The 16,664-nt window shown below is 36.5% G+C and overlaps 1 protein-coding gene across 16 annotated transcripts in view; it reads right to left on the reverse strand.

The window, feature by feature from the left end:
• The window catches only part of KHDRBS2 (KH RNA binding domain containing, signal transduction associated 2), a 638,920-nt gene that overhangs the window by 84,256 nt on the left and 538,000 nt on the right, over positions 1 to 16,664 (reverse strand). For all 16 annotated transcript variants that reach the window (XR_012089217.1, XR_012089216.1, XR_012089204.1 and 13 more), the window contains exon 7: positions 14,642 to 14,724. Coding sequence is in view for 1 of the 16 variants with exons in the window: in XM_008013623.3 (XP_008011814.1) it covers positions 14,642 to 14,724 (83 nt within the window). In the remaining 15 variants the exon portion in view is untranslated. The remainder of the gene's footprint in view (positions 1 to 14,641; positions 14,725 to 16,664) is intronic.

A 16,664-nucleotide genomic window follows, 5' to 3' on the forward strand; every position in this document is an offset into this window, starting at 1 on the left:
CATAAGAGAATTAAATTACAAAATGAAGGTGAGTGACTTTATAGTGAACAGTGCCACTTAAATGAATAAGACAAGCTGTTATATACTTAATATTATAACTTTTATTAAGTTACTGGGTAACTACAGTGCCTCCCACTTTAGTTTTCATTAGAGGGATTTCTGTAGACTCAGTATCAAATATAAGGGCTTGCATTAAACATATAGCCTAAAAACAAATAATTTCTTCTTTTTGTCTTGCTCAGAAGTATCTTTTGGTCAGAACTGTTTGCAAAGCATGCAGATAGCTCCCTATTTTCTTGTATTAAATGCATATTCTCTCTGGCTTTTTGCGGTACATAACAGATGTCTGAATTAATTTACATTTTCAGGTAGTAGTACCTGTTGGTGTTTATGTCTAACACTGCGGAGTTGGCAGATGTGGGTTCAAATGCAACATTTACTATTTACACATATTATACTTGGAAAAATCACTTAACATTTCTAAAATTTAAAACTTCTTTATATAAAACGAAGAAAAAAAAATACCTGCTTCATATGTTGTCGCAGGGATTAAATGAGATAAAACACCTCCAAACACTTAGCGTAGCAGCTAGCACAAAATGATTGTTAGCTATTATAAACCAATAGCTCCAAGTAGCCTTTGAGCAAAAAAAGCAGTGGATCCCATCCTATAGGCTCTGACCCTTGAGGAGCTAAGAAGTTTGTGTGAGGGAGAACCTGTCTTTCCACCAAATGTAGATATGTATATTCACTGTATATTCTGATTTCTTTTGCTTTCTCATAAATAAAATAAAAATTGCAGTTAAAAGCATTACTGTTTCCGTAACAATTTCATATCATTATTTATATCTTCAAGCAACTGACACTAATATGCACAATTACTACTTATTGAAGTGTGATAAAAATTTTAGATGTTGTGCTGGATCTTTGCAATTTGCCTTCCCATTTTCATTCTCGCCCCCATTCTGTTCTCTCCCTAGAGGATGACTAATGGCAACACCGTCTATTGGATCAGTTTTTCTCCGCTTCCTAATGTGTCCATCCAGTGGGAGCAATGGTAGGAGACTGGCAGAGGAAGGAGAGTGAGATCAGGGTGCAAACTCCCTGTACTTCCTCCTGTAGGATGGCCGTGGTTGCCATTCTGAAGCAGAGGGTCTCACTTCCTGTCAGGTGGCCTCTCCCACAGCTTTCTCTGCTTCCCTTTCATTTCTATTTTTGGTAGTAGAGCACCTCACCTTACCCCGGATACTATCTTCAGGGGACTAAATTGTTCCTTTTGGTACTCTTCCACTGAAAAGAGTTCCCTGATTAAAGTCTCCACAGATTATCCTAATTGAGGAGTTTAATTTTTCCCCCTACTGTTTTATCCCTGACAACTACAGATATTCAAAAAGGGTCTTCATTCTAGAAAACTTTGTAACTAATGCCTTATATTTCAGAGGGAGATATCTATCTATATCTATATCTATATCTATATCTATATCTATACCTACAGCTATACATCTTTGCTTTCCTAGTACATTCTCCACAGAAGGTAGGCTTCTTTTCCTAGGTTGTGTGAGTTCCTCACCTGATTCATTACTTAAGAAAAGCAAAGACCTCCATTTTAATATTTTGCCCATTATACCAATCTACAGTTAAAAGTTTACATTGGAAGATTATACATTTTTAACATTTCACATCTAAATTAAATTACTATTAGAATCAAAGATCTGACTTGGTCTTTTGCTTTTATTTGCAATATTATCACTCATATCTAAGTCAATGAAAACCACTTTTTTCCTACATGTATAATTTGGTTTGGTAGAGTTGGTTTTTTGTTTTTTTTTAATTTGGACATTGGGAAATGCTGACAAAATATTGTGTTTCCACGATTTCAGAAGCTTGATCTTTGAAAATGTTAATGTCTTTGAGGAGTATGTAAAAAAGAAACCATATCAGAACATGAACAGAATTTAAATGTTTGGTTCAAGTAAAGGTGTTAATACCAGGACGTAACTTCTCTTAAGCCAAAACTTCAAGTATGTGAGTTTCCCTGGAAACTGTAATACTAGCCCTAAAATTTGAAGCTTGCATAATAAACTCATCAATTTGTTTCTTACCTTTTTCTCCTCATAGACACAGGGTGAGAGAAAAAGATGATGGTCAGAGACCCCTTATATCATTGTCATCTTTACCAGTCATTAATGTCATTCAGTTAAGCTGCCTCTTGAGGATTCTTTGGTGAGGCACCTTTTCTGATCAATTTTAAATTTTCCTGAACTAACAATATCTTGCAAGATAACTGGGGATTAATTAAAGTTGTTATAGCTGCTGAACTTCAGGTGAACCTTTGTAGGGTTGTTACCTTGTGAACCTCCTCTAGAATCTCTACTGAGGATGATATAATTATTCCATTTAGGCATCTGCCAGATTCTATTTTATAATCTCACAAATTCTGTGTTCACCTATGCTAACTAGTCAATTAAAGACCATTTTCTCTAAAGATTTTTATCTTTTATCTTAGTTCTGCTAAGTCACACATATTCTACTGTTTTACTTTCACAATTCAAAAACAGCATTTCTTCTGATTTAGACTGCGACCATGCTAAAATAATATTAATATAGTTTGTAAACGCTGGAGGATGATTATAATTATATATTTCTCTTTATTTTACTTCTTTAGAAAACATTTCCCTCCATCAGTCCAAATCTTACAGTTCAGTCTATCAAAAAAGCCACAACTTGAAAAGAAAGAAAATTCGAAACTGATCCTTGTAGAAAATGAACTTCCTGTCACTCCTAATTCCCATACTTGATTACCATCTTGTTATTCGACTTATATTTGTTTAAGTATGTATGTGTATACATGTGTGTGTATTTTTAGAAGGAAATATTAAAATATATTTAAAAAATTAAAAATAAGTATTGTCACTATATGGTTAGTATATTATCTGGCAAATACAATAATTTAATAAGTGCTTATTTAACTGAACCACTAATCTTACTTTCTGCTGGTGTATTTGGACCAAAAGAAATAATCTAGGGAGACCAGAGAATATAGCTGATTAAAAGCAGCTGCAGTCCACGGCACTCACAGAGAGGAATGAAAGCAGTGAGTGAATTCAGCACCTTCAACTGAAATATCCAGGTTCTCACTGGGACTCACTAGCCGAACAACTCAACTCATGGAAAATGAAGACAAGCAGCGAGGGACAATGGCAGCACAGTGCCAAAGAAACCCTCATCCCCACCAAAGGGAAATGCTGAGTGATTGTGCAACCCCACCCGGGAAATCAGCTTCTCCCACAGATCTTTGAAACCAGTGAATCCGGAGATCCCCTCGTGAGCTCATACAACCAGAGCCTTGGGTCCAATACACAGAGCTACGTGGATTCTTGGAAGAGCAGCCACTGAGGCACACACAGGGACGCAGGAGTTTTATACACTCTGGTCCCAGGATCCCTGGCAAGAAGGGAGATCCATCTGTATATCCCTAGGAAGGGGGCTGGATCCAGGAAGTCAAGCAGCAGCATTCTGCAGACACCACTTTCACAGCACCTCACAAGTTAAGACCCACTGGCTTGGAATTCTAGCCAGCCAGTGGCAACAGGCTGGAGTTGGCCTGAGTCTGGACTGAGTTCCTGGGTGGACTGGTGGCCACTCTCTTTGTGGCCTGGTAGACTCAGCTGCTCCTGCCTGTGGGTTTGGAGAATACAAACAGTCCAGATGAGGAAGGGCTACCCACAATGCAGCACAGCCACCTTGCCGGATTGTGGCCAGACTATTTAAGAAGGACTCTGATCCATTCCCCCTTACTGGGCAGGACCTCCCTGGGAGGCTTCAGCCACTCCAGCAAGGGTTCTGCGGACAGAGTTCTGATCTCTCTTTGGGATGAGGCTCCCTGGGAAGGACAGCTGACATCTCTGTGGTTCAGTAGATTCAGCTGTTCCAGTCAGCCAGCTTTAGAGAATACAAACTGTGTGGATGAGGAAGAGTCCCCACCAACACAGCACACCTGCTCTATCAAAAAGCAGTCAGATGGTTCTTTAAGCAGATCCCTGATCCCATTCCTCCTCACTGGGTAAGAGCCCACAACAGGGGTCTCCAGCCACCTCCTACAGGTGCATTAGTGCTTTCATCAGGTCAGTATCCTCCTGGGACAGTGCTTCCAGAGGAAGAAGCAGGCTGGCATCTTTGATGTTTTGCAGCTTTCACTGGTGATACCTTCAGGTATGGGAAAAACTGAGGCAACTGGGGTCTGGAGCAGACCCCCAGCAAACTGCAGCAGGACTACAGATGAGTGGCCTGATTGTAAATAAAAACAAAACAAAACAAAAAAACAAACAGAAAACAACAATAACATCAACAAAAAGAACCCACAAAAACCCCATTCAAAGGTTAGCAACCTCAAAGATCAAAGGTAGATAAGCCCACAAAGATGAAAAAGAATCAATGCAAAAATGCTGAAAACTCAAAAAGCCAGAGAGCCTCTTCTCCAAATGACCATAACACCTCCCCAGGAAGGTCAAAGAACTGGGCTGAGCCTGAGATGGCTGACTTGACAGAAGTAGACTTCAGAAGGTGGGTAATAACAAACTTTGCTAAGCTAAAGGAGCAAGCTGTACATCAATTGCAAAGAAGCTAAGAATTATAATAAAACAATACAGAAGCTGCATTGCACTCCAGCCAGGCAACAAAGCAAGACTCTGTCTCAAAAACAAACAAACAAACAAACAAAAAACAATACAGAAGCTGACAGGCAGAATAACCAGTTTAGAGAGGAACATAATTGACCTGATGGAGCTGAAAAACTCAATACCAGAACTTCACAATGCAATCCCAAGTATCAATAGCAGAACAGACTGAATGGATGAAAGAATCTCAGAGCTTGAAGACTATCTTTTGAAATAAGATAAGCATACAAGAATAGGGAAAAAAGAAGGAAAAAGAATGAATAAAACCTCTGAGAAATATGAGATTATTTAAGAGAGCAAACCTATGACTGATTGGGGTACCTGAAAGAGAGGGAGAATGGAACCAAGTTGGAAAACTTGAATATCATTCAGAAGAACTTCCCCAATCTAGCTACACAGGCCAGCATTCAAATTCACGAAACATAGAGAACCCCAGTAAGATACTCTATGAGAAGATCAACCCCAAGACACATAATCATCAGATTTTCCAAGGCTGAAGTGAAAGAAAAATAATTTAGAGGCAAGCCAGACAGAAAGACCAGGTCAGCTGCAAAGCAAAGCCTATCAGACTCATGGAGAACCTCTCAGTGGAAACCCTATGAGCCAGAAGAGACTGGAGGCCAATATTCAATATTGTTAAAGAAAAGAATGTCCAACCCAGAATTTCATATCTAACCAAACTAAGCTTCATAAGTGATGGAGAAATAAGATCCTTTTCAGACAAACAAATGTGGAGGGAATTTGCAAGAGACTGCATTGCAAGAGGATTGCAAGAGCTGTGTTGCAAGAGCTCCTGAAAAATACACTAAATATGGAATGGAAAAACCATTAACAGCCACTGCAAAAACACACTGAAGTACAGACCAGTGACACTATGAAGGAACTGTGTGAACAGTCTGCAAAATAATCAGCTAGCATCATGATTAAAGGATCAAATTTACATATAACAATAATAATCTTAAAGGTAAATGGACTCATTGCCCCAATTAAAAGACACAGAATGGCAAGCTGTATAAAGAGCCTAGACCCATAGGTATGTTGTCTTCAGGAGACCCATCTCATGTGCAAAGACACACATAGGGTCAAAATAAAGGGATGGAGGAGAACTTACCAAGCAAATGGAAAACAGAAAAAAGCAGGGGTTGTAGTCCTAGTTTCTGACAAAATAGACTTCAAACCAACAAAGATCAAAATGGATAAAGAATGGCATTACATAATGGTAAAGGGTTCAACTCAACAAGAAGAGCTAACTATCATAAATATATATGCACTCAATACAGGAGCATCCAGATTCATAAAGCAAGTTCTTACAGATCTACAAGGAGACTTAGGACTCCCATACGATAGTAGTGGGAGACTTTAACATTGCACTGACAATATTAGATAGATCATCTAAACAGAAAATTAATAAAGATATTCAGGACCTGAACTCAGCTCTGTAACAAGTAAACCTGGTAGATATATACAGAAATATCCACCTCAAAACAAGAGCATATACATTCTTCTCATTGCAACATGCCAATTATTCTAAAACTGAGCACATAATCAAGTAAAACACTCCTCAGCAGATGTAAAACAACTGAAATCATAACAGTGTCTCAGACCACAGTGCAATCAAATTCGATCTCAAGATTAAGAAATTCACCAAAAATCACACAACTACATGGAAATTGAACAACTCATCCTGAATGACTTTTGGGTAAATAAGAAGTTTTTAGAAACCAATGAGAACAAAGAGACAATGTACCAGAATCTCTGGGACACAGCTAAAGCAGTGTTAAGAGGGAAATTTATAGTAATAAATGCCCATATTTAAAAGCTAGAAATATCTCAAGTTAACAACCTAATGTCTCAACTAAAAGAACCAGAGAACCAAGAGCAAACAAACCCCCAAAGTTAGTAGGAGACAGGAATAACCCAGATCAAAGTGGAACTGATGGAGACAGAGACATGAAAAGCCCTTCAGAAAATCAATGAATCCAGGAGCTGGTTTTTTGAACCATTAAAAAAATAGATAAACTGCTAGCTAGACTAATAAAGAAGAAAAGAGAAAAGAATCAAATAAACACAATCAGAAATGTTAAGGGGAATATCACCACTGACCCCACAGAAATACAAACAACCATCAGAAAATTCTATAAACACCTAGACAATCTAGAAGAAATCAATAAATTCCTGGACACATATACCTTCATAAGACTAAGCCAGGAAGGAATTTTATCCCTGAATAGACCAATAACGAGTTCCGAAATTGAGGTAGTAATACATAGCCTACCAACCAAAAAAATCTCAGGACCAGAATCTCAGATAGATTCACAGCTGAATTTTACCAGAGGTACAAAGATGAGCTGGTAGCATACTGAAAGTATTCCAAAAAATTGAAAAGGAGAGACTCCTCCCTAACTCATTCTATGAGGCCAGCATCATTCCAATGCCAAAACCTGGCAGATATACAACAAACAAAGAAAACATCAGGCCAATATCCCTGATGAACATTAATGCAAAAATCCTCAATAAAATACTGGAAAACTGAGTCCAGCAGCACATCAAAAAACTTATTTACCATGATCCAAGAGGCTTCATCCCCAGGATGCAAGGTTGGTTTAACATACAAAAATCAATAAATTTGGTTCATCACATAAACAGAACTAATAATGCAGAAAAGGGCTCCAATAAAATTCAACATCCCCTCATTTTAAAAACTCTCAATAAACGAGGTATTGAAGGAACATACCTTGAAATAAGTCAGATACAAAAAACCCACAGCTAATATCATACTAAATGGGCAAATCCTGGAAGCATTTCCCTTAAAAACTGGCACAAGACAAGGATGCCCTCTCTCACCACTCTTATTCAACTTAGTACTGGAAGTTCTGGCCAGGGCAATCAGGCAGGAGAAAGAAATAAAGCATATTCAAATAGGGAGAGAAGAAGTCCAACTATATTTACAGATGACATAATCCTATATCCAGAAAACCCATCATCTAAGCCAAAAAGCTTCTTAATCTAATAAGCAACTTCAACAAAGCCTCAAACTGGATCCTTTCCTTACTCCTTATACAAAAATTAATTCAAGATGGATTAGAGACTTAAATGTTAGACCTAATACCATAAAAACTCTGAGGGCCGGGTGCGGTGGCTCAAGCCTGTAATCCCAGCACTTTGGGAGGCCTAGACGGGCGGATCACGAGGTCAGGAGATCGAGACCATCCTGGCTAACACGGTGAAACCCCGTCTCTACTAAAAAACACAAAAAACTAGCCGGGCGAGGTGGCGGGCGCCTGTAGTCCCAGCTACTCGGGAGGCTGAGGCAGGAGAATGGCGTAAACCCGGGAGGCGGAGCTTGCAGTGACCTGAGATCCGGCCACTGCACCCCAGCCTGGGCGACAGAGCCAGACTCTATCTCAAAAAAAAAAAAAAAAAAAAAAAACCCTAGAAGAAAACCTAGGCAATACCACTCAGGACATAGGCATGGGCAAGGACTTCAAGTCTAAAACACCAAAAGCAATGGCGACAAAAGCCAAAATTGACAAATGGGATCTCATTAAACTAAAGAGCTTCTGCATAGCAAAAGAAACTACCATGAGAGTGAACAAGCAACCTACAGAATGGGAGAAAATTTTTGCAATCTACTCATCTGACAAAAGGCTAATATTCAGAACCTACAAAGAACTCAAACAAATTTACAAGAAAAAAACAAACAACCCCATCAAAAAGTGGGCAAAGGATATGAACAGACAGTTCTCAAAAGAAGACATTCATACAGCCAACAGACACATGAAAAAATGCTCATCATCACTGGCCATCAGAGAAATGCAAATCAAAACCACAATGAGATACCATCTCACACCAGTTAGAATGGCGATCATTCAAAAGTCAGGAAACAACAGGTGCTGGAGAGTATGTGGAGAAATAGGAACACTTTTACACTGTTGGTGGGATTGTAAACTAGTCCAACCATTATGGAAAACAGTATGGCGATTCCTCAAGGATCTAGAACTAGATGTACCATATGACCCAGCCATCCCATTACTGGGTATATACCCAAAGGATTCTAAATCATGCTGCTATAAAGACACATGCACACGTATGTTTATTGTGGCACTATTCACAATAGCAAAGACTTGGAATCAACCCAAATGTCCATCAGTGACAGACTGGATTAAGAAAATGTGGCACATATACACCATGGAATACTATGCAGCCACAAAAAAGGATGAGTTTGTGTCCTTTGTAGGGACATGGATGCAGCTGGAAACCATCATTCTTAGCAAACTGTCACAAGAACAGAAAACCAAACACTGTATGTTCTCACTCATAGGTGGGAACTGAACAATGAGATCACTTGGACTCGGGAAGGGGGACATCACACACCGGGGCCTATCATGGGGAGGGGGGAGGGGGGAGGGATTGCATTGGGAGTTATACCTGATGTAAATGACGAGTTGATGGGTGCAGCACAGCAAGATGGCACAAGTACACATATGTAACAAACCTGCACGTTATGCACATGTACCCTAGAACTTAAAGTATAATAAAAATAAATAAATAGGCCGGGTGCGGTGGCTCAAGCCTGTAATCCCAGCACTTTGGGAGGCCGAGACGGGTGGATCACGAGGTCAGGAGATCGAGACCATCCTGGCTAATATGGTGAAACCCCGTCTCTACTAAAAATACAAAAAAAAACTAGCCGGGTGAGTTGGCGGGCGCCTGTAATCCCAGCTACTGGGGAGGCTGAGGCAGGAGAATGGCGTAAACCCGGGAGGCGGAGCTTGCAGTGAGCTGAGATCTGGCCACTGCACTCCAGCCTGGACGACAGAGCGAGACTCTGTCTCAAAAAATAAATAAATAAAAAATAAATAAATAAATAAATAAATAAATTTAAATAAATAAAAAAAAGAATACATATATGTGACCAACAAACATGAAAAAAGCTCAACATCGCTGATCATTAGAGAAAAATTGAAACCAAAATGGATAACATTTCACACGAGTCAAAATTGCTATTATTAAAAAGCCATAAAACAACAGATGCTGGTGAAGTTGCAGGCAAAAAGAAACACTTTTACCCTGTTGGTGGGAGCGTAAATTAGTTCAACTGTTGTGGAAGACAGATTTCTCAAAGACCTAGAAGCAGAAATACCATTTGACCCAGCAATCCCATTACTGGGTATATACCCAAAGTAACATAAATCATTTTATTATAAAGATACATGCACACATATGTTCACTGCCACACTATTCACAATAGCAAAGACATGGAATCAACCTAAACCTAATCGCCCAACAATGATAGACTGGATATAGAAAATGTGGTACATATACACCATGGAATACCAAGCAGCCATAAAAAGGAATGAGATCTTGTTCTTTGCAGGGACATGGATGAAATTGGAAGCCATTATCCTCAGCAAACTAATGCAGGAACAGAAAACCCAAAACCACATGTTCTCATTTATTAAAGGGGAGCTAAATGATGAGAACACATGGACGCACGGCAGGAAGAAGACACACTGGGGCCTCTTGGAGGGGGGCTATGGAGGGAGAGAGGGCATCAGGAAGAATAACTAATGGATGCTGGGCTTAATACCTAGGTAATGGGATAATCTGTGCAGCAAACCGTCATGGTACTTGTTTACCTATGTAATACACCTGAACATCCTGCACATGGACCCCTGAATTTAAAATAAAAGTTGAAGAAAAAAAAAGATTTAGCTACAAAGATATTAATCATATATTTGTTTAGAGTTATAAATAATTAAAAATAACTTAAACATTTAACTGTACTAGAATGATTATATTGTGATCCAATCATACAATGAAACAATCTACAGCCATTAAAGATTATGTTGTAGACATGTATTTATTAACACAGATAGATGTTCTTATGTGCTGGTGAGTTAAAATTAAATTTAAAAACAGTTTGTAATATATGATTTCAAATATAGGTAGATGTATTAATACACATGAAAGATAGATAAAAAGATGACACATTGATAAACAGATACTCCAAAAATGTTCACAACAGCTATTTCTGGGTGGCTGTATTTATCTTCTTCTTTCTTACTATATTTTCTTTTTAAAAAAACTTTTACATTCAGGGATATAAGTGAAGGCTTGTAATTAAATTAGTTCAGCCATTGTGAAAGGCAACGTAATGATTCCTCAAAGACCTAAAGTCAGAAATACCACTCTACCCATCAATCCCATTACTGGGCATATACCCAAAGGAATATAAATCATTCTATTATAAAAATATATGCATGTGTATGTTTATTGCAGCACTAGTCACAATAGCAAAGACATGGAATCAACCTAAATGCCCATCACTGATAGACGGAATGAAGAAAATGTGGTAGGTACACACCATGGAATACAATGCAACCATAAAAAAGAACGAGATCATGTCCTTTGCAGGCACATGGATGGAAGTGGGGACCATTATCCTTAGCAAACTAACACAGGAACAGAAAACAAAATACCACATGTTCCCACTTATAAGTAGGAGCTAAATGATGAGAACACATGGGCACACATTGGGGAACAATATACACTGGGGCCTTTTGACCTTCAGGAGGAGGGAGAGGATCAGGAAAAATAACTGATGGTATGAGGCTTAAAATCTGGGTGATGAAATAATCTGTACAACAAACCTCCACGACAGATGAATGTTTTCATTTCACTTGGGTAAATACTGAACAGAAGAGTTGCTGGGTCATATGATAAATGTAGGTCAACTTCATAAGTGACTGCCTAGTTGTTTTCCAAAGTGGTTTACAGTTTTACATCCCTATCAGCAATATATGAGCATTGCAGTTGCTCCACATCCTCACTAACATTTGATAATTCAATCTGTTTAATGTTAGCCATTCCACAATCTGTACTAGTATCTAATTGTGGTTTTAATTTCAATTTTCCTAATGAATAATGATGTTGAACATATTTTAGATTCTTACTTGCAATTTGTATATCTTCTTTGGTGAAATGTCTGTCAAATTTTTTGCCCATTTCTTAAAAAGTCAGGTTATTTATCTGATTCTAAAGTTTTAGTAGTTTTTACATATTTTGGATACAATCAAAGATATTCTTTAGAAATAGATATTTTGCTAATATTGCTTCACAGTTTTTAGCTTGCCATTTTATTTACTAACAGTGTCTTTTAGAGAACAAAATTTAATTTTGATAAAATACAATTGATTTTAAAAAATCTAAAGGCAGGCATTAAACATCTTACCTAATAAGAACTCCAGTGTGTGTATCTATTTCAATTAGAAAATGGCATGATATTAAAAAAATTATTTTTCACAGAGTTTTCTGAAAAAATAGTTTACTAATTAATGCATTTACTCATTTTTCATTTATTTATTCAACAAATCTTTATTGAGAACCTCTAGTGTTCCAGAAACCATACTAGTATTGAGGATATAATTTTGACCAAAATAGGCATTTTATCATTATTGTAATATAGACACTAGCATCACTGCAACTAATTGCATCACCTACTTTCTTTGTCCCTCTGGCTTAACAGTAAAGTATCAGAGAAGCACATAAATATTCTGTCAGTAAATATGATACATGTAATTCTGATTTTTTTATTCTCTTTGAGGAATGAGGCTCTTATTTTGTATCCCCATAGTGTAGAACATATTAGGCTCGACATTTACATACTCAACAATTATCCCTTCAGTGCATATCCCATGAAAGACCTCGTACCTGGTATTGTGAAAGACATGAGGCTGTATTAGAAAAGGATTTGGAACAAATAGTGAAAGTGATAAGGGACATGTACACAAATAATCCCAACGTAAGGCAGAGAAATAAATGCTATAGAAAAGTAAATATATGGTGCATTGGAATTCAGGGCAGAAACATATTATTCCCCAAAACACAATAAAGAAAAGACTTTTTAGAAGAGTTGGTTTTTGAGCTGGGGCTGGAAGGATGGGAAGGATTTAGCTACAAAAATTGAGTGGATAGGAAAGGAGACAGGGAAGGCAGCAGAAGTGTGTAGAAAATGTCCCTTTACATATAAATTATACTTTATTAAAGCAAGTTTTATTCTAAAATTATTGTATATAGCCATTACTATGTGTGTGTGTATGTGTGTTCAATAATTCTAATATTTATTTTTCAGATATTCAAAGCTAAATTATCTTAATCCCATATTTTTCTTCTTGTTTCTTAGGGTCAATTAAGCCCACTTAAATCTCACCATAAGAAAGAGAAAGTCCCTCATTTTCAGAAAATTATTCCAAAATGTCTTCTATTTAAATGTAGCTCTATAGAGCTGCATTAAGAAATTATTTTAGTCTATTCTAATTGTGTTTGTCGAGTGTGGTAACCACACTTTCTATCAAGGGTTTCTGAAACTAGTTATGGAACTTTGTTATCACTATTTTTATGTGCTAATGTATAATGATAAACCAACAATTTGATTGAAAATTTTCACAGATGGTCTAAACAGGTAGCCAATTTGCATATAATACTCTGTTCAGTATCTGTAATGTGATGCAAAAATTACCCTAAGCCTAAATAACTGTGTTGTTTTCCAATATGTAATTGGAACAATTAAGATATTACCGCAAAAGCTCTTGGCTCATGATGGCTTCTCTATTTAACTTACTACAAATTAACCAATTATTCAGTTTCAGTGATGGTCATTTCTACAGCGATAACTTAAGTCATACTTAGCTTTAAAGGTATCAGTTCACACTTATCTCTCATTGCCCACAGTATTCCTTCTAAATAAAATTTCCCTTCAATACTTTTACTGTGCTGTCACTCAGGCCATGGAAAACTCAAACTTCCTCAATACGTGTAGATTTCTTCTAATCTATAATGACCTTAAAGTTGTTTCTTTTTTGCCACTTCCCCTCACTCAAATATTACGTGAGTCCTAAAGGAGGTTTATTAATTAAGTCTCCATCGGTGCCAATAAAGTTGGCCAATAAATGATCAATGCTATAATGATTTTGCAACAATAAGTTCCATTGGCTTCTGTCAATCACATAAATGGGAGACTCACTTAACTATCACATAGGCCCCCTGTATTTTCCTATGAAATTTATAACATTTTAAAGAAGAAAACCTGTGGGTGATTGAATTTTCTAAAAATGCATTTGTTTTACATCTATTTTATTCATAGTTAACAAAAATAAATGCCAGACTCAAACATTACATTATTGTATTGCTTCTTCTTACAAGACGTTCTAGAGAAGGTAAAACTGTGGTAACGAAAAACAGTTGGTTTCCAGGGCCTGAGGATGAGGGAGAAGTTGACTACAAAGGGCCATGAAGAAGCATTTTTGGATGTGAAAATGCTCTATATCTTAACTTCGGTGGTCGTTACACAGTAGTTTGCATCTGCCAAACATATACAACTATATTCTAAATGGGTAAATTTCATTATATAAATAACATCTCAATAAATCTGACTTTGAAGAAGTAAACAATCATTTATATCCCAAATTTTGGGTCAATCTAAAGAGATATATTCAACAATCAATATGAGATCTATAAAGAAAGCAAAGGAATGCTTGATTCCCTAAGATGTTTCAAGAATTTCCCTCTTTCCAGAGTACCAATGACATTTTATTATCTTTTACAAATCAACATGACATTTTAGGGGGAAAAAAAGCTACATTGAACAAGTGCCTTACTTTTATTATTGTCTTTTTTAAAAATCTAAAAATAACATTTAGTTAAATGCAAGCTTATTTAATGAATTGATTGCTTACCATAATCATCTAATCTCAGAATGACACACTACTATTTCTTTGTTTGCAGTTGCAAGGTTATTATAGTTTACCTCTCACAGTCTGGTAAGCAACTTAATAATTCAGAGAGATAATGGAGAGAAAACACTACTAGAAATCCTCACATGATATAATTGACATTCAGATTCAAGAAACAAAATTGATAAGAGATAATTCAGAGAAGGCTGCTTTAGATAGTGAATGCCTTACCTTTGTGTTTGGGTCGCATAGCTGTTATCATAAGCTTCATAGGTCTGGTCATCATATTCACCCCCGTAGCCATCATCATAACCCTGAGACAAAAAGTGGTAGAAACACCTGTTAGCAATCAATTGGATTAACTTTGATCTATTTTCAGTTAGCACAATTTTACACAATGTGATCTTGGTTTAGATTTTATGTTGGGTAAGTAACCACATATCACATTTTGCTAGATTAATAATTCTCAAATAATCTTAAATAATATTTCATTGATCGGGTATTAATGTTTATTAAACTCAGCTTATCACTGAAGCAGCAATACTTATCTAAGACTTATTTACAATTTTCATCAATAATAATGACTAAGAAATTCAGAATAAGTTTTTCTATTTGGATATACAAGAACAACTGTGATAACCTAATGGTGGTGTTAACATGTTTGTTACTACTCCACTGGGACTTTTTTCTTCTCCTTTTAATAATCACAATTAAGACAGAAACTATAAACTACAGGATCCTTAAATTGTAGTCAGCTTTCAGTAAAAATTATGGAGTCATTGCTGATTAAAATAAATAAATAAAAGAAAAAAAGAGGGAAGAAAACAGGAAAGAATAAGTGAAATAAAGACTTTGTGGTTGGGCCTGGTGGCTCACGCCTGTAATCCCAGCACTTGGCGAGGCCAAGGTGGGCAGATCAGCTGAGGTCAGGAGTTCGAGACCAGATGGCGAAACCCCATCTCTACTAAAAAATACAAAAAAATTTAGCCAGGCATGGTGGTGTACGCCTGTAATCCCAGTCACTCAGGAGGCTAAGGCAGGGGAATCACTTGAACCTGGGAGGCAGAGGTTGCAGTGAGCTGAGATTGTGCCATTGCACTCCAGCCTGGGCAACGAGAGTGAAACTCTGTCTCAAAAAAAAAAAAAAAAAAGACTTTGTGTACATGTGTACATTATATGATTTTTAAATCTAATAAGTAAAATGTTATGTGATGAGATTTATTACTTGAGTAAATTACACTAACAAGCTAATGCAGATTTGTCATAGCAGCATGTTCAAACAAGCTAGTAATTATACACTCCAGTTATCAATCACTCTGAATGATTTAGTTTTGTTTCTCTTTGTGGTCATTAATTTTAAACACTAGCCATCCATCTCGATTATTCCCTACTTCTGGAAAAACCTTCAGGTTTTCTGTGCCTGGTGCTGGTGCATCTCTTTCCCTGGAATACAATTCCACCCTCCACCCTACCCTACCACTTCATACATTCTTTTCATTTCTGGAGGCTTACAAATCTCTCTTCATCGTGTTCAAGAGTTTCAGTAGAAAATACCTACATGTGAAATCTTTGACATTAATCTTGGCTAACACTTTTAAGTCCATTTAATGAAAAGACTAATATATTTATCAACTTAACAAACTTCTAAAAATTTTATTTATTTCTTCATTTTCATGTGGTTTAACCTTTATATAATGCTATTATTTACAGATGAAGTTTTAATGTTCTAAAGTTAATTTTAGTATTTATAAAATAATTACATGCAGATTATTTAGAAATAATACAAACAAGCTTATGTCCCAAAATAGTAGTTCCTTGTCTTGTTCTCCTTTAACCTTCAGCTCTCTTTCAGTATTTTCATTGATTATTTTAGTATTTATTTTTGTGTTATTAAGTAATACAGCTAAGTGATTGTTGTTGGATTTATAAATTTTGTCATTTTCTATTGACTGTCCATTCAGGTTGTTAAATTTAGTTCTATTATTTCCCTTACTTATCTTCCCAATAGAGTTTCATCATAATTTTTTATTAGTCAATATTAATATTATTGAGTGACAATACATAATTGTATCCTCTTATGACATGAATTATTTAATATAATTCTGTTTTTATTCTCTTTTATTTTATCCTTTTCCTTTCTTCCAAAGTTGATAATTATTCATTCATCTTATTATTTTCTTGGTTTTCCAAATATTTAGAAATGCCTCCATCAGTTGTCCCAATGGTCATATTAAACTAGCAGTAATATTTCTAA

Source organism: Chlorocebus sabaeus, chromosome 17, assembly GCF_047675955.1.
Source record: "Chlorocebus sabaeus isolate Y175 chromosome 17, mChlSab1.0.hap1, whole genome shotgun sequence".
NCBI classification, from domain to species: Eukaryota; Metazoa; Chordata; class Mammalia; order Primates; family Cercopithecidae; genus Chlorocebus; species Chlorocebus sabaeus.